We start from the raw sequence: 17,682 nt of genomic DNA, 5'->3' as shown, positions 1-17,682 counted from the left end.
CCCCCCCCCCCCCCCCCCCCCCCCAGTCTGCACTCCTAGCTGGAGGACGCATTTCATTGGTCTTAAAACAGAATCTCGGAGTATGGCTCAGCACAAGCACCTTCGTTCCAGGGTTCAGAAAATAATTTGTTTTAATTTGACAATAAATTCATTTGTCAGTGGGTCAAATTTTAAGTTCATAAAATTTTAAGTTCAGGCACATCATTATGTTCAAAGGAGAAGACAATGAAACTAATAGTGTTCTGTTTGCAGTGTATTCAGTATATCTCCTTCCGTTTTAATGCTGAAAGAAATTTACCAATTAAAAAATCATGATTTGTTTTTGTTTAGGGATTTCTTTTCTTCCTGCTTATACTTCTGTATCTTTTCCTTTCCCTTGCCTTTCAGAAATTTTCACTCTAGCCCCGGGATGTCTTTTTTTTTTTTTTTTTTTTTTAAGCTATTTAATGAAGCTTGAAGAGATTTAATTTCTGGAGCCATCAGGTCACTACTCTTTCAGATCTATTCGATCTGACTCTAGTAGAGCCTGTCTTTGTGCAAAGAGAGTCTTTCAGAAAGAGTTAATTTGCAGTCTCAATAGAGGTTAATTCTCAGGAGAGAATTTAAACCAGCAAGTGTCTTCCTGGTAGAGAAGCAGCCCTGGGCCAGGCCACTGGTGAGGGAATTAACCCCTAATGTGCTAGTTACCTCTGTGCAGTAGGGTGGGATATTCTGTCAATCCTTGGCAGTAGGCAGTGGCAGCTTTAAGGTAGGGACAAAACACTGTTTATTTTTCTTCCTAGGTCTTGGATTTTGGTCCTTAGAAAATGTGCTGTTGTGTGATTTTTTTTTTTTCAACTGTTTATTTCTTATTTTACAAAAAAAAAAAAAAAAAAAAAAGAGGGGGTAGGTGAGAGGGAAGAAATTAGGGTTTGAATCTTTTGTGATGATTCTGCTTCAGTTGTATTTAGACTCATAGAAGCTATTTCTTCCCAATAATGATTTTTTTTAATTGAGCTGCATGTATAAAATAAATGAGAGTTGCTTCTCAGAGATATTGTCATGTCACATTCCTAGTTCTTAACACCTAAGTGAAGTTTATTATTTTATTTTTTTCCCCCTATAAGGGAGCCAGTTAATTTCTCTGGTAGTAATTGAACATCACTACCAAGTGTCAGTGTCAAGAAGATTCATTGTCTTTTGATGTGTGAAAATGCATTTTGAAAAGAGGAATGTTTTAGGTTCAAACTTCAAGTTTCAACTATCAGTTCAGCATTGAAGTTTTACTGTCAAATGCTTTCCTTTCATCGTATAGGGAGTCTATTTATTCTAATATTGAACAATTTCAGAGAGAATATTTGATAAAAGATAGTGGTATAACAAACAGGGATGGAAATCAGGGGACTCAGAGAGGGAGTAGCTATCAGAGTAAAGTCAAAGACAATAAATAAATGATCACCTCTGCTTACAGGATAACCTTGAGGTGATTTCTAAGACTGTGACCCTTAACCCCAGGGTTCCAGGTGAAAGTTCTTTCTTGATGTAGACCCCTTCTGGGATGGAACTTTTTTTTTAAATGTTTATTTATTTTTGAGAGAGAGATAGAGAGAGCATGAGTGAGTGGAGGAGGGGCAGTGAGAGAAGAGGACAGAGGATCTGAAGAGGGCTCTGTGCTGCCAGCAGTGAGCCCGATGTGGGGCTTGAACTCACCAACCATGAGATCATGACCTGAGCTGAAGTCAGATGCTTAGCTGAGCCACCCAGGAGCCCCTGGAACTTTTAACAATTATATTGATCCATCCTTTTCAGGTCCTTTGCAGATGATATTCTCTGCCCTGTTTTGGATCATAGTTAGATCTAATGTGGAAAGTGAAGCAATTAAAGTGCCAAAACCTTTCATTAGGAGTCAGCCATTTTAAAAAACGGGCTTTGATCTGTTAACCCTTGGACTGAACATTCCAGTCATTCATCTTCCAAAACTTTAAGTCCAGGATTTGGTTGTGGTTTGAATTTACTTTTTTTTCAGACACAGCTTGAATGCCTCCATTTGATTTTGTGCTTTCAACACATTTTTTTGAGATCTGGTGATTTGGGAAGGCCTGTACCATATGGTCTTGATAAGGTGATAGATTTTCACATCCTGGGGATTGGCAGGAAAGGGTAGGAACTGAATCAGATGTGGGAAGAGAAAATTAAGAGTTTGGGCCTAACTCATCTCATGATATATCTTCTGAGATGTATAATTCCCATAAAAATCAACTTTTAGGAAAAAGTCATGTGTTGTGTGTCTCTGTGTGTGTTGTCCTATCTCATGGGGGTCTCAAATTCTCTTAAAAGTAGAGAGCTTCCTTTTACAAGAATGGCACTTAACATTTCTTGATTAGTCTTTCAGAAATACCCCAGAGTTGGGGACAAAAACAACAAAAACAGGCCCTGCTACACCTTTCTTGAAAAAGAGATTGTATTAGAAAGGAATAGGCCAAGGGGCTGGATGCAACCGAATAAAAGGTGGCAGGACACATTTTGATCTGGGAATTGACGGTTTTTGGAGAACGACGAAAGGCAGTGATAGAATAAAACAAAGCCAGATATGTACACCAGGAGGGTAAAAACGCCCTGATGGCAGTCTTGCAAAAAAACCAAAATCAAAACAACAACAACAACAACAACAACAAACATATAAATCCAAGAAAGAAGAAAAGGGTGCCTTCTGTGATTCCTAGCGGTGGCATAGAGGGGGTTGAGGTGAAGGCTTTTCTTGACTGTATAGAGAATTCAAAATCGAGAGGCCTGACATTTATCCAGTCTGTTCACCGCCGGCTCGGTGGGGACCGTGCCGGGAGAATCACCTACCGGGCTTTTGATTTCACCTCGTCGGGGCTTTGGTAGCCCCTTCTGCGCCTTGGGTCCCCTTTATGCGCCTCGGGTCCTACCCCGGGCTGGGCGCGCGTGCCCATTTTCCGTACCTCCACGAGCTGACTGCGGGCAGCCGGGCGCGGGGCCGCGGGGCGGGGACCAGGCGGCGGCGGGCGGCGCTCCGGCGCGCAGCGGGTTAAGGCGGCGGGGGCGGTGGCGAGGGGAGGAGGGAGCGCGCCGGCGGCGGCGGCCCGGCTGCGAGCGCCCGCGTCCTCGGACCGCAGCGGGTTAAGCGCCGCCCGTGCGGAGAGGGCTGAACCCGCAGCCGCCGCTCCGAGCTCGCATTCGGATCCGCTAGAGCAGGAAGATGGCGACGGACGGCGCGAGCTGCGAGCCCGATTTTTCCCGCGCCCCGGAGGACGCGGCGGGGGCCACGGCGGAGGCGGCGGTAACCGAGGTCCCCGGGTGGGCGCGGGGAGGGTGTAGACGCGGGCCAGGGCTCCGGCTGCACCGGGCTTGCCCCCCTGGGGCGCTCCGCAAGCCCCGGCTCCCCGGGGTGCCCCTCCCCACGGTGCTTCACGGCCGGAGCCCGGGTCGAGACGGGTGAGGCGGCTGCCTGGGCTCAGGATCCCTTCTTGTCCTTTTCCTGCCCTGCGGGAAGCAGTCCCAGTCCGCTCGGTTCTCGGGGCTCCCTGCGTGCGTCCTGAGCGACCCCTACGCCCACTCCCTCGGCTGCGGCGGGGTTTGGCCAGGGGCGGGGGCTGGGGTGTGTTTGTAAGCGAACTTGACCCCCATTGTTCGCCTCCCGCTGTGCGCGTGATTGAGGGCTCGTGTCTCGGGGCTGCCTGGCATCTCTCAGCGGACCCCGGAAGGCGGCTAGGGGGAGACGGGTCATCGCCAGGCAGGTGTGGGGATGCCCATTGTGTGTGTGTGTTCCTGTGCCTGAGGCCCCTTGAGAGAGGTTCGGTGCCCGGCTGTGGGCGCTGCTGCCCCCCGCTGCGCGTCGGAGCTTTGGGTTCTAGCTGCCTGCTGCCCCGCCACTTGGTGAGGGGTGGGAAGGTGTCCTCATTCTTCCCAAGAAGATGTGCAAGGTGGAGGGCAAGGTGGAGATTTAGCACCTAAGTGGCAACACATTGTTCTTCGCTGGGCTCTGGAAGCCGAATGAGCTTCCATCCATCGCCGGCCCCACTTTCGGCCCCGGAATATCCCCGTGCACAGACTGAATGGTGGTTTCCAGCCCGTACCTTGGGGGAGGGCTGGACCCACGTTTCCTGGGTGGAAACGTTTTGGGCGTTGAGAAGCAGCTGCAGGAGCTGCAGGGAGCTGCAAAGAAAGGCAGCCCTTGGGAGCGCCTCCCACCCTTGGCGCGATCCCGCTGCCCTAGCCGGAGATTTCGGGTGGGATAGAGCGAGAGGAGAGCATGGAGGCCCCTCAGTTCTTTCCTAAGCAGAGTCGGTGCACGAGCAGCAGAGGGCAGGGCCAGGTGTGAAAAATCTGGGTTGCTTTAACTTCTTCCCTGTTTGGACGTGGGGTTTTCTGGAGGGAGAGAGAGGTGGAAGAAGCTACTTGAGCTGAGACTGGGGAGGAAAAGAGAAACAGGGAGAGGAGGAAAAACGGAGGAGGAGGGCTCCTGATTTCCACTTGTGAAACTTGCAAGTTTTAATTTGAAACTTTTAGGAAAATTGGTTTTTCATTATTTGCTTGGAAAACGTGAATTTAAGATTTCAAACGAAACCTGCTCTCTTATGATGCAGTGTATCAGTTACCCTTTGTGAAATACAATAAGGAAGCCAGCTCTTAAGACAACACCAGCCTCTCTGGGAAGTTGAAATGATTGGGTACCTTCTACCCCAGGAGATGCTATGGGGAGAGGAGTAGGAGGGAAAAGAAAGAGGTAGGGGTGTGTGTGTTTGTTTCCCAGGAAGGTTGAATTTGTTTAATCGACTTAGAACAGGCTTCTTTCTGTTAACCCTCAGTATTTATTCACCTGACGATTAAACCAAACACAAACATCTGATTTATGGTCTGTAGCTGTTCTGTAGTTTTATTGGGTTAGATTGCAAACAGAATCTTGGACACCAGACAGATTTTTGTGTTAAGGTCAGTGTTCCCTTTCTGCTGTTTAAAATTTTCAGGAGTCTGATTTTTCATTGTGGATAGGTGGGGATTTTATAATTTCACCATGTTTAATGGTAATAGCCATGAAAAATCTGTGAAAGTAAAACTTGTTATTTTTATAGAATCCTTTAGAAATGCAATAAGGATGCTTAATCTAATAGTGGTTTGTTGTTTTTTTTTTAATAACTTAAGACTTAGTAGTAAAATTCTGATGATGGCTTATTGTAAACTGGGCATTTTACTTTTAATTTAATGAGGTGTGGTCCTCCCAAAGCAGCCACTTGACTTAGACTGATTTTTAAATTAAAGCTAGGTTGAGGAATGATAATTGTCATTTTAACTGCTTCTTATCTAATGGTTAAAAATCAAAGGCATATTTATGCATTTAGGGTTCATGGCAACTGAGAACTTAAATTTTCTTTTTTTCATTTTGGGGAACTTTTTTTTTCATTTTAGAGATTTATTTCATTTCAAATTAGTTTACATATTATGCATTTTTATATGTACATTTGGCAGTCATGAGCCAATGGAGACTCCAAAGCAGTAGGCTATTTTTGAAAGTGAGTGTTTTCACTAAGTTTTGACTATTTAGATTGTTGCTTAGAGACAAGTTTAATTTATAGTTTTCAGCTTAATGTGATTTTCAGTGGAGTGTTTTAAATTTAGTTTGTGATCCTTGTTCTTAGCTGTTTAAATCCTGAAAGCATCCCAAGTGTAAAGCTGGGTAACAGCTACATTATTCAATAGGATCATATTAATAGTCTTTGCTGTGAACCATGCGAGAGACCTGGGTTATTTTCAGTGCTTTAGCCAAATGTGATGACTTTTATAGGCTATATTGCTATTTCTACTCTGAAAATAACTCCTAATGGATAAGGCAGTATGGAAAACAGAAATCTTCCTGCTTTTTTATTGTCACCAAAGAATTTAAGAGTGAAAGGAAAATGGAGGTCTTTTTAATGCTATGTTTGGAAAACTGACCAACATTCTTGTCATTCTGGACTTTTCTGGAGCAGCTAATATGCAAAAAGTAGATATAAATTTTTGTTGTCATGGTGATAGTAACAAGAAAAAAACTTGGACAGTGGTTTTATTAAATACAAAATAGTAATGTTAAACATATTAACAGCTGGTACCATGGAAATTTTTGTTTTCCAGGTGATAGTATTGAATGTAAACGCAAAGAAAGCACTTTCTTAGCCAATTTTGCTAACCTTTCTTTTGAAAAAAATCTATAGTTATATGGCAGCTATAGAAATTGAAAGTTTCATAGCATAATTATTAAGTAGGGAATAATTCAGATTTAACACATTACCGACCACTCACCAAGATGGTGGCATCATGAGTAACATCTTTGCTGCCTTGAAGTAACACATTCCCATGGTGGAAACTGATAAATACCAAGGAATCAAATCAGACATGATGGTGTCATGAAAGGCACGAATAATTTATATTAGGAGTCTGGGGAAGAAGAGTCATGGAGATGATCCCTAGTGGAAGGACCTGGAAACATTCCACAGAAGGATGGCATTTGAGCTGGGTCTTGAGATGGAAGGAGGACTTGGAAGTGGAGACTGCAGGAAGCTGTATGCCATGTGGCTGGTTCTTAGGATTCTTTGAAAGGTGGCTTGGGGTACATGTGAGGGGCTTTCCAGCGCGAGCCTACAGGGCTCAACTTAAGTCTCAACAGTGTGCTTTAGAAAGATAGGGTAGAAGTTGAGGAAATAGATTAAAATATTCCCCCACGATTAGAATATAACTGATGCTTTCAACATGCTGCTTTTCACTTTTTCACTTTTTTTCTTTGTAAATGTGTATTTCTGTTTGTGCCTGTTTTTTGACTTTATCGTTGTTGGTATTGTTGTTACATTTCTCGCAGGAGCAGTTTTGTTTAGAGCGAAGCATTTGTCTTCTCTGTGATTGAATCCATGCCTCAGCCTGATTGCCAGTTGGTTCTATTCTCTTGTGTTTCATGTAACTTTATGAGGTGAGAAAATGTTTCACAGACTGAGTACTTACTCAGCCATTTACAAATATCTGCTGTTGATCTTATGGACAGCAAGGCTGTGGCTAGGACAAGCAGCCTCCTTCAAGAAAAGCTGTATGGATTTTGTTTCTAAAAGAAAGCAAAGGTTAAGCACTGTGCCGGGCACATACTTGGTAGGTGTTCACTAATCTTTACTGAAGAAAGAAAATGAACACTCAACAGGAAGCTGTGTTATAATACTTAATTTTGATTGGCTAATTAGGAAATTTACTTTGTGTGTTACTGGATGTCATGAAACTATTGGTCTGAGATTTGTAGTAATTAACGTTATAGATGTTACAGAGCTTTTCTTGTTTCTGAAAGATGACCCTGATTCTCTGAGGTTTTTTTTGTTGTTGTTCTTTCCGATTTTTATTTGTATATTGTCTCTTTCCAAACTGCTTTTCTCAGTGACATTTCAGATATTTCACAGGTATATATTTTTTTAAATTTAATATCCAACACTGTTAGTTTTCCCTTTAGATTCTGTCTTCAGAATAATGGTTGAGATGGTAACTGCATTCCTCCCATCCTGAATTCTTTCTATAATAGAGTCAAGGTCAAATCACCCACTGGGGTTTTGGAGGGAACTGATGATTGAGGGGGGTCAAGGCAGAAATGGAAGGAAGTTTGGAAACAGGAAAAGGGGAATAAAGGGAAGATTGGGCAGGAAGACAGTTAGGCAAGGCTTTGGAATAGTCTGCAAATGCCCAGAAATCTGGGACTAGAATTCAACTGTAAATGTGCCTGGGAAAGATGGAATAGTTTCTCTTCTTTCTGCCCCCATATACTTTGCCACCTAAGCACATCTGCATGTTGCTTTAGAAAAGACTTTATTTATTTTTTTAATGTTTATTTTTGAGAGAGAGAGAGAGAGGAGTGGGGGGGGGGGGGAAGAGAGAGAAAGGGAGACACAGAATCTGAGCTGTCAACACAGAGCCCGATGTGGGTCTCGAACTCATGCAAGATCATGACGTGATACAAAATAGGATGCTTAACTGACAGAGCCACCCAGACACCCCTATTTGTTTATTAAAAAAAAACAATTTTTTTAATGTTTGTTTATTTTTGAGAGAGAGAGTGTGTGCATGCAAGTGGGGGAGGAGCAGAGAGAGAGGGAGACACAAAATGTGAAGCAGGCTCCAGGCTCTGAGCTGTCAGCACAGAGCTTGACGTGGGCTGGGACCCACAGACTTCGAGATCATGATCTGAGCCGAAGTTGGATGCTTAATGGACTGAGCCACCCAAGTGCCCCTATTTATTTTTTAAAGTTTATTTTGAGAGAGAGAGAATGAGAGCGAGAGCAGGGGAGAGTGAGAGAGAGAGGGGGAGTGAGAGAGTCCCAAGCAGTCTCCACACTGTCAGCACAGAGCCCAAGGCGAGGTTCAATCTCATGAACTGAACCCTGAGATCATGATCTGAACTGCAATCAAGAGTGGGATGCTAATTGACTAATAAACCATCCAGGTTCCCCTAGATAGGACTTTATTTGAATGTATTCAATTGTATTGTTCTCTATTGGCACTCCTTTGCCAGATTTGTTATAACATAAAAAAGGAAGCTTGTCTTTTTTCTTAGATGTCAGGTAAAGAAAAAAAAAATGGAGAACAAGTACAAGAAAGGTGATAATGACATTAAAGTCAAAGAATTTTTAAAAAATTGTTAATCTTTTTTAAGTAACTTGTACAAAAATAAATCATATTAATGCTGTGTACAATATGATGCAATATGCAATGTAGAATATACATGATTTGGTTTTGACATTTTTGTATTTCATTGAAGAGGCAAAAAGATGATTCCAAAGGCCTGTGTTCTTCCACAGAAGGGCTCTGTAACTGTAAGAATGTCATTTAGCAGTCTGTGTCTCAGCCTCTTCATTTGAAAATCAGCATGCTGCCATTTGCCACCTACAGATAATCAAGATGATATTCTTCAATGCATTATCAGCTTCTTAAGGGACAGTTATTGGATCTGGATGCTAGTTCGCATGTGGAGAAGTGCTATGTAGGGCTGATGGAACATTGAAAAGCTGAGTTAGAATGGAAATAGACACTTGTTTTTTCTGAGATGTGGTTGGTTCCTTCCTTCCTTCCTTCCCCCCAAAGAGGAAATGGAGACTGAGAGATCTGAAAGGAGGGAAAGGGAGGTGGCTACGCTTAATTATTAGAGGTTGTCACCCCTGACCGAGCCACTTTTCTGCTTTTCATTCCAGTTTTCTTCTACTTAAAATTGGTTATATCCATTGCCAGGTTTCCTTCCTGTCATTCTATTTACTTGTCAGTTTTACCTCCTTCCAGTATACTCAGATGTTTGTCTTGCAGGAAAGACCTCAGGCAGTGTGGTTGATTTGAGGTGCAAGGCCATGGAGAGCTGGCCCCAAGTTGCTTTAAAGCCACATAACCAAGTTGCCCTAGTTTAGATTATTCTAATTGATTTTTGAAACAATGAATGAAAACGATTGACCAGTTAGTTGGCCTTAGAGTAGGCCATAACATTGTATCTTATTATTTACACGTGATTTACCTGCTTTGTGTTTGTATACTGAGTGAAATAGGCATTTTCTACCAAAAGTGGGTGGGCATACACGTTAGGTAACGTCATGTGAGGATGCAATATATTCTTGCTGTTTTGACATTTCTAGTGGGGATGAGAAAATAGAGCATCAGGATAGATGAGTAAGTTTAATATGAGGAAATGCACAAGGCAGGATGCGATTACTTGACTGGTGAAGTTATAGTGCAGACTGTAAGACTGTAGGGAAAGAGAGATTTCTGGAGTCTGTAGAGTCTGTAAAGACCTATGGAAGTGGGATTTGAGCTAGGTCCTCAAGAAAGATAGGATTCCGATGAATTAGAAGACAAAGGATTGGGAAAAACAAAATTAAAGGTATGCATACTTTATCAGTAACATTCTTTCCTCCCTATAGAGGGAAACCAGGAGAAATAATCTCAAAGCAAGATGTAATGTCAGAGACTTGAAATAATTTTAGAGCAGGAAAATGTACTTCTCATCATGAAAATCCATATAATTAGCTGAATTCACATTTACTTAATATTGTAAGTGTTCCTGGAAAAAGTTGGATTTTTTTCATGTAACTGATCTAGTCTTCAGATTTTTATTTTCTCCTTGAAATTTCAATATGAATTTCATTGTTTTCCCCTTATTTATGCCTCTTATTCATCCCCAACCCATAAATCTTGCTTACATAAAAAGTTCTAAATGCACCTTATTAATTAATTAGCATTCTGTATTAGACTGGGAAGGAAATTACAATTACATTGTAACTTCAGAGCAAAGTGGAAAAATCAGTTGACCTCAAATTTTTCTCAAAGTCTTCATGGAATGACCTAAAAATTTCCTCAGTGTAGTAATCCAGTTACCCTGATGGTCTGTCAAATCAGGACATTTGGAACCTGGGGGAGACTCTAGAGATCACTTAGTACAACATTCTTATTTTACCACTGAGAAAACAGATCCAAACAGATGAAATTAAGTCCTTCTAACCCATTGGCTTTCTGAGATATCTCACCTCCTTCCCATGTGGTAAATTCATTGATCCACATGTAGGGTAGGTGGCCCACTAGATTTGAAACTGGAGAAGATGCTCTTGATGTTTGTGGGAAGTGCCAGAGAACATGGCTGGTTTTGTGTTTGGTCACTAGATAGTCACCATAACTGGTAAGTTTGGGCAAAGATCTGAAGGGCACATTAAGCCACTGTTGCCTAAAGTCTCTTTTAAATGCTTTTTGGCAACCATCAATGTTCTGACTCCATTAATTCTGAAAGGATATGGATAAGGATCTCCTGGCCCTAATTGGCTGTGACTGTTGAAATTCCCTACATAAACCCCAGTATTTTAGAGGTGAGGGTGTGGAGTGGTACTGAGGGAAACTGGTATTGGCCTATGTTCAGTTCTGGCAATTGAAGAAGACTTTACTCAGCCAGGTTCTATTTTGTCTACTCCCTCCCACTCTCTCTCAGCCTGTATAAGAAAATCTGGAAGAACGCCCTCCCCACGCCCACCCCAGACCTTGTTGAATACTGCTGTGTTGAACAGTAAGAGTTTGGGGTTTTGTCTTCTCTTTCAGCTTATGTATTTATGTCCCAAAGAAGGCCCTCTCTTTGTTCGATGACCAGACTTTGGATTAGTTGAAGCTGCCTATGCCAGATTTTTAAAACTAGGTGTTAAGAAGCACTTTTCCTGGAGTCCTTTTCCTGGCAAACATCAAACATGACAGACAGGGGTGGCCTGTAGAATTGAAATCTAGCTGGGTTTTTTTTTTTTTTTTCTTCTTTCTTTCTTTTGAATGCCTTGCTATCACTTAAAAATGAGATCTGGATTTTTATTTAATTAGGAAAGCAAGTACAGTAATAAAAAAGCTTAGTGTGTGAACATGTCTGCTGTGATTTTTTTTTTTTTTTTTTTTTGGTGGGAGAGTGGGGCTGTCATGTTTTCATGGATTCCCTGATAGAGATTCTAATTTTTTTATGTAAGTGGTGGCATTTATGTCTACTCTGTCTTCTATCTTTTTTTGGAAAATTAGGTTATCAAGTTAGTTTGTCTTTTAAAATATAAAATCTATCAAAAAAATGGGAAGCTTGGAGGTGTTCCTGTATCTCCAAACTTATCCAGTTGTACCTATATATGTACAGCATTTTGTATGTCAATCATGGCTCAAAGTGGTTTAAGAAATAAAAGATTCAGAATAATTATTTTGTTCTTAAGCCAAAAAACATTAACAATTTTTCTATATCTAATTACTATGGTACCACACATGCATCAAGTCCGGTAGATGCTACTTCATGTGTAACTTAACAGACTTCTTTCTTAGGATTTTTGCCTTGGGGCTTCTTAAATTTCTAACAGTACTAAGGTGCTTTGAATTTATTTGTAAAATAAAGGACTTCTAATATGATTTCATATACTTTTTTTTTTATTATGCTGTTATACCAGAATAGTGGATGAAAATGTTAAGCCCTGGAGAATGACGATTTGAAAATATTATTAGAATATTCTTGAAGGCCAGGAAGTAATAGCATCTTTAGTGAGGACCCAAGGGTGAGAGGTATGGGGAGAGAGTAGCAGGCAGGCAGACAAACTATGTATTTAAAATAGTGCATCACTTAATACATTGTGATGGGAAACAGATTTTTTTTTTTTTTAACATTCTGTGTAACCTAATCAATGGTTTAGCGAGAACCCTCATAGCAGTGATTTTTTACCTTAACAAATTTCCCTTTTAATTGATGGTGACATATTAAAAAAACAGAAGTGTTGGTTGCAGGTCACATGTAATGTTGATGATGATGGAACCAGAGCAAGCTCTCCTGACTCTAATATGAATCAGAATCTTGGCAATGTCTTTCATAATTTATTAGTATTTAAAGTGGAGTGCTTTGCTTGTGAAGCTTCGGGGAAACAAGGACAATAAAATATACAATTAATTAAAACCTTTAGAACAACCAGCAGAAGCATTAATAAAACATTACCCTCTAAAGCACATAAGAATTGCAGCTCACCCTTCCATCTCAGTGGGAAAAGAGTCTTTCATCATAGTCAATAAACTGAGTTTATCGGACTTAGGCTGGTTGATTTTCAAAGCAATGGGGTTGTTGCCAACAGCCTACTCCTCTCTACATAAAATATCTGGGTGCCCTCAGCCTGGATAGTAACAATTACCACTTTTATTTAGCACTTACTCTGTTTATGTGTTCTTGTTTCATGCTCACAAGAACGTCATAGGGTAGATGTTAGGATTTCTATTCCGTAGATGAGAAAAGAGATCAGGTAAGATACAGAAATGCCTCACCAAGTGTGGTCCATGGACCAGCAGCAATGGGAACTTGTTACAAAGGCACATTCAAGGCCCTGCTGCAGACCTGTTTCAGTCTGTTAACAAGGTCTCCAGGTGATTCTTAGGCACGCTTGCCTTTGAGAACAACTGTGTTTTAAGACCTATGTGACGCCACATGTAGTGGGAGCAGAAATTGAGCCCTAGTATATTAGATTTTACCGTTGACAGGGAATGTCTCTTAAGCTAACTTTCTAAGCAAGGGCATCCTAGAAATAACACATCCTTTAGGCTTACTGTAGTCTTCTTTTCTCTTCTTCCATCCTGAGCCCCTGCCTTTCCAAATAACTGCTCTAATATATGTGCAAAAAGAAACCATTTTAAGAGAAAGGCCCTTTTAAAATCTTTCTTTGGACAACCAGCTCGCTCTGGTCTCTTTAACCTTTATACTATTATTATCTTCTTCTAGAAGGTTTCTTTGAAACTGAGAAGTAGCCAGTTCTGGTTATGCCTGTTCGAAAGCCCGTGGAATCATTTATGGGCTTGCCATGTTTGCTTCTGTGTCATCACAAGGATAATGAGCATGTTAAACTGGTTCCTATTAGTTGGTTGATAGAATGGCACTATTTTTCATCTTTAGAGTGTTGTCACTGTGCTGGTAAAGTGTGCAGACGGGCACTTAGTTGTAGTTTTGTCATTTCCTGATTGAATGATCTAACTTCTCTGACTTGTGGTTTTCTTAACTGAAAAATAGAGATGCTATCTTACAGATTAGATTTGGTTTTTTGAGAATACTTTGGAAACCTTTGGGTTCTGTGCAAATGTGAAATAATGTTCTGGAATGTTCTGAGAATGGCTTCTGAGGTTGGGTATTCTGAGGCATTTGGGGATGAACATATGTTCCCCTCCCTCTGATGGTGAGTGGGTTTATCAAATGAATCCCTGCACAGAAGGGCGCAGTGGACTGTGTGTAGAGGAGCTCAGGCTGTGGATTTGCCCAGGCTGGGCTGTGAGCACGCTAGTTGATCCTAAGGCAGCTGCCCTAAGACCTGCCCATGAAACTTGTTGTGAGGAAAGGGGGCAGAGTTGGAGACAAAAGCATTGGGCATCTGTGGTATAGTAATGGGATTTTAAGAGGTGAGATTGGATGTAGTTACCAGGGAAGGAATGGAGAAGAGACTGTGGAGCTGAAAGGGTGATGGGTGAGGATGTGTCCCCTGGGCTGTGGTGCTATTACCTTGTGGTGTAGCTGAATCTGTGGAAGGCTCACGTACTCCAGCCCCAGCCTGCCTTTGGAATGGCAAAAAGCTACAAGGTATTGCTTAACAAAGCGTTTGGTATTCATACAGCAGGTTCCAGACTCATCTGACCACAGACCCAGTTGACTAAATGTGGGTGGTAGACCAGGCCTCTTCAAAGTACATATGCCTGCCCTGTGTGTGTCTGTAGGTGTTTGGTGGGGAGAGTGGGGTAGCAAAGCCAAGAGCATATTCCTTCTAAAGGGGCTGCTGCAGATTATTGCTCTGTGGGAATGTGGGTTCAGGGTTAACTGATCATCTGAATTTTGAAGAGAAGCCAGAGATCTGGATTTTTTGGTGACATCCTCAGGTTGTTGTTTGTTTGTTTGTTTTTTTAGTGCTGGCTGAGTTAAAAACAAAACCCTTTGTGGCCCAAGTCACACACATCTGTAGGCCAGATTTGGCTGTAGGCTGCCAGCTGGTTACCTCTGCTGCGGAGTGTTCTATAAACATGACCTGTTATTATTGGATGTCCCGGAATTTATAATAACCTCCCAGGAGCCTTTACATTGGGGCCCTTCTAGGAATGCATTCTCGTGCTTTCTTTGCTACCCCTGCAACTTCTCCTGGACATACACCAGGCCTGTTTTAATAGAAACTCCAGAGACTTTCAGTTGGTGTTACAGTTTGAAGAGATTTTGAATCCAGGTGTGCAGGCAGGCTGGGAAAATGGATTTCCTTCATGAAGAGATTTGGGCCAGTGGCCTTACAGTTTTTACCTTTCCTCCTAAAAGGCCCGAGCATAGATGATCTGCTACTGAACAGGGCCCCTTGTGCTTCTGGGATTTGCTGAGCCTCTGCGATAAAAACAGTCCATTGCAAACCTTTAAGATGTGTGTATTGTCCTACTAATAGTTTTTTCATTGCTTTTTAAATATTTGTGTTACAGAAAAAAGAGTTTGATGTGGACACCCTCAGTAAATCAGAGCTTCGGATGCTTCTCAGCGTGATGGAGGGGGAGCTGGAGGCCAGAGACCTGGTCATCGAGGCCCTGCGGGTAAGAAGCTCCTAGGGCCGAGTCCCGTTGTTCTATCCTTTTCTTTTTTCAAAGGGCCAGTGGCAAAGCTGCTTCTTCCAGGTTTTGAATCCTGTAGATTTAAAATGTTTCATCTGGTTAAATATGCCCCTCAACCTAAATGCCAACCCCATAATCTTTATAAATCCAAACAATGAAGTCGGATAGTCATTCTAATGGTGGGGACTGAAACTATACTGTTTAGTATGGGGAAGTTGAGACCTAAGCTGTATTGTTTCCTGTGGTTATTTGGTGGTAAGTTTTCAGAAAATTGGAAATTTGATATCTTACGTGTATGTGAGGTGAGGAGGAAAAATTGTGAGAGTCATTCACAAAAGATACTGCTGTTAATTGAGATTTTCCTTTCTTTGTAAATTATAAGTGATTTATTTTCAGAAACTCATGAGTTAAAACTAATATATGTCCCTTAAAAACTACATATACCTTCAAATAGTTTTATTACTTGTTCATCTGATCTAGTAATTTTGAAATTTTCAAAACTCATGAAGAGTTATCTTCTGATATGTTACTTAAATGCCTCAATAACATTTTGTTGCTTTATAAATAATGTTAAACTTTCTTGATGGACAATTTTATAATTGGTTCTTTATCTTATACTTGTTTTGGTATGTTAGTCAAACCTAATTTTTATTCTTTTTTCTTTCATATTGAATACTAAGTATGTAATCAGGTATTTCCTGGCTCTTGGTCATTTGGCCAGGATGGCTATATTTATTATACATGAAGTATGGGTTGGTTTTTTTTTTCACCAAGGAGTATGTCCTCCAACTTTGTCTTAGGGGTTATTTTAACGTATGGAAGTCTATGGAAAGTTGAATTGTTGCCCCCCTATGGGCATTAATATAGTGGGGTAAAGAAGTAATAATGGTGGATGGTCAGATATAGTGAAGGTGGGAGTGTTAAGGATCCAGTTGTGTGGGGAAGGGGTGACTACAGTTTATTTTCACAAACTGGAAACCAGTACAGTAAGGATCATCATTATCCCTCAGTCTGATGACAGAGAATGATTGCCCCAGAAAAAATGGGAGTATACTTATATCATCTGCAAGCCAGTAATGAGTTGAAGGTGTTGCTTTTTGAATGACAAGCTTTGCTAAGTAGACTTGTGTGCAGCTTGGCTGTGAGAGGTATTCATCCTGTTCCACGTTGGAAACATTTGCATTGCTTGCCAATGTATATTTTCTTTATAAATGAACTTCGTGGGAGAAATGCTAAGAAATGCTAAGGCAGCACATCGCTAACATGTATTACATTCAGCCCAAGGAGAGAACAAAGGTTACCTGTGAGGCCACCAGTGTAGTCTTTTGGACCAAATACATAGGAAGGCTCCAGTTCTACCTTAGGTATTTTTCTGTCACTCTCTATTAACCTGTGAAAGACATCAGCTACCGTGGTATTTCTCACTGCTCGCACAAATGTTGAGAGTTTAGCAGAGTCTGTGTTTTTATGTATCACCTTAGCAACCATATTTATTTCTCTTTTTAACTTAATTGCAATACTTTTAAACATAAGAGTAGAAGTAAAGGCTTGCTAATGATCAGGGCTTGCCAAACAAAGTTTCTCATAGAATCAAGGAATGTTGGAGTTGCAAGGAGCCTTTTATTACATATTCTAGGTTAGTGGTTTGCATCCCTCCAAACCTAGAGACGTTTTTTTGTTTTGTTTCGTTTTAATTTTTTTAAATGTTTATTTATTTTTGAGAGACAGAGTGTGAGCAGGGGAGGAGCAGAGAGAGAGGGAGACACAGAATAGAAGGAGACTCCAGGCTCCCAACTGTCAGCCCAGAGCCCAACGTGGGGCTCAAACTTAGTGACCGAGAGATCATGACTTTAGCCAAGGTTGGATGCTTAACTGACTGAGCCATCCAGGCACCACCCCCCCCCCTTTTTTAAATAAAATGTTTTGTATTACTCTTTCACTATCCTGCAATGAAATACATGGATAAATGCATATGTAAGTAGGTTATGTTAAAAATAGCCAATACACTCCTCTAATTGTGATATAAAGTAACAGGGACGTAATTTATAACAAATTACAAATTTCAGTCTATAAATACTGAGGCACATGAGTGGCAGGTTTGTACCTACTCACAGCATTGCAATCACTGCAAAAGAATCCTGGCCCAGGTACGCTGTATTAGGATCGGATACAGTGAGTGGATGTGCCATGCATGAGGCGATGTTTTTCTGAAATGGTGAATGACTTGGTAAAGTTCCAAACAAAAGTGCACATTTAAATGGGAGTTGAGTCCCTGGAAAATTCAGTGTTTGTTAAAATGAAATTAAAACAACTTGTTTATATGTAAAAAGGAGTTACTGTTTAGCTCAGGTCGTCCTACTGAACTGAAGGTTCTAATGAAAGGAATGGTTAGAGCGACACGTGAAAGTTCAAGGGGACCCTGGAGACAGTTGTGGGATGTGTGGCGGACCCCTAGCCCTGCCCCCTAAGTGCCTGTCCCTGTGAAAACAAAATGTTCTGCCTATTTCCAAATCATCTCCTAGGGTGCTGCCCCCGTGGAGAAGCCCTAACTGACACAGGTCTCCTTTGTTCATAGATCAAACAAAAAGGAAGCGCAGA

General features: G+C 41.4%; 1 protein-coding gene across 4 annotated transcripts in view; it reads left to right on the top strand.

Annotated features, from left to right (window-relative positions):
• Positions 1-3,080: 3,080 nt before the first annotated feature.
• The window catches only part of CTTNBP2 (cortactin binding protein 2), a 147,615-nt gene continuing 133,013 nt past the window's right edge, over positions 3,081-17,682 (top strand). For 2 of the 4 annotated variants that reach the window (XM_049641720.1, XM_049641725.1), the window contains exons 1-2: positions 3,081-3,283; positions 14,959-15,066. In XM_049641720.1, the coding sequence (XP_049497677.1) occupies positions 3,203-3,283; positions 14,959-15,066 (189 nt within the window). In that variant the 5' untranslated portion in view covers positions 3,081-3,202. Of the gene's footprint in view, positions 3,284-3,589; positions 3,741-14,958; positions 15,067-17,682 lie in introns of those variants that run through there. The other 2 variants (XM_049641721.1, XM_049641723.1) reach the window with 2 other exon arrangements.

The sequence above is a fragment of the Panthera uncia genome, chromosome A2, assembly GCF_023721935.1.
Source record: "Panthera uncia isolate 11264 chromosome A2, Puncia_PCG_1.0, whole genome shotgun sequence".
Lineage (NCBI taxonomy): Eukaryota > Metazoa > Chordata > Mammalia > Carnivora > Felidae > Panthera > Panthera uncia.
This window is presented reverse-complemented; position numbering and strand designations above follow the sequence as displayed.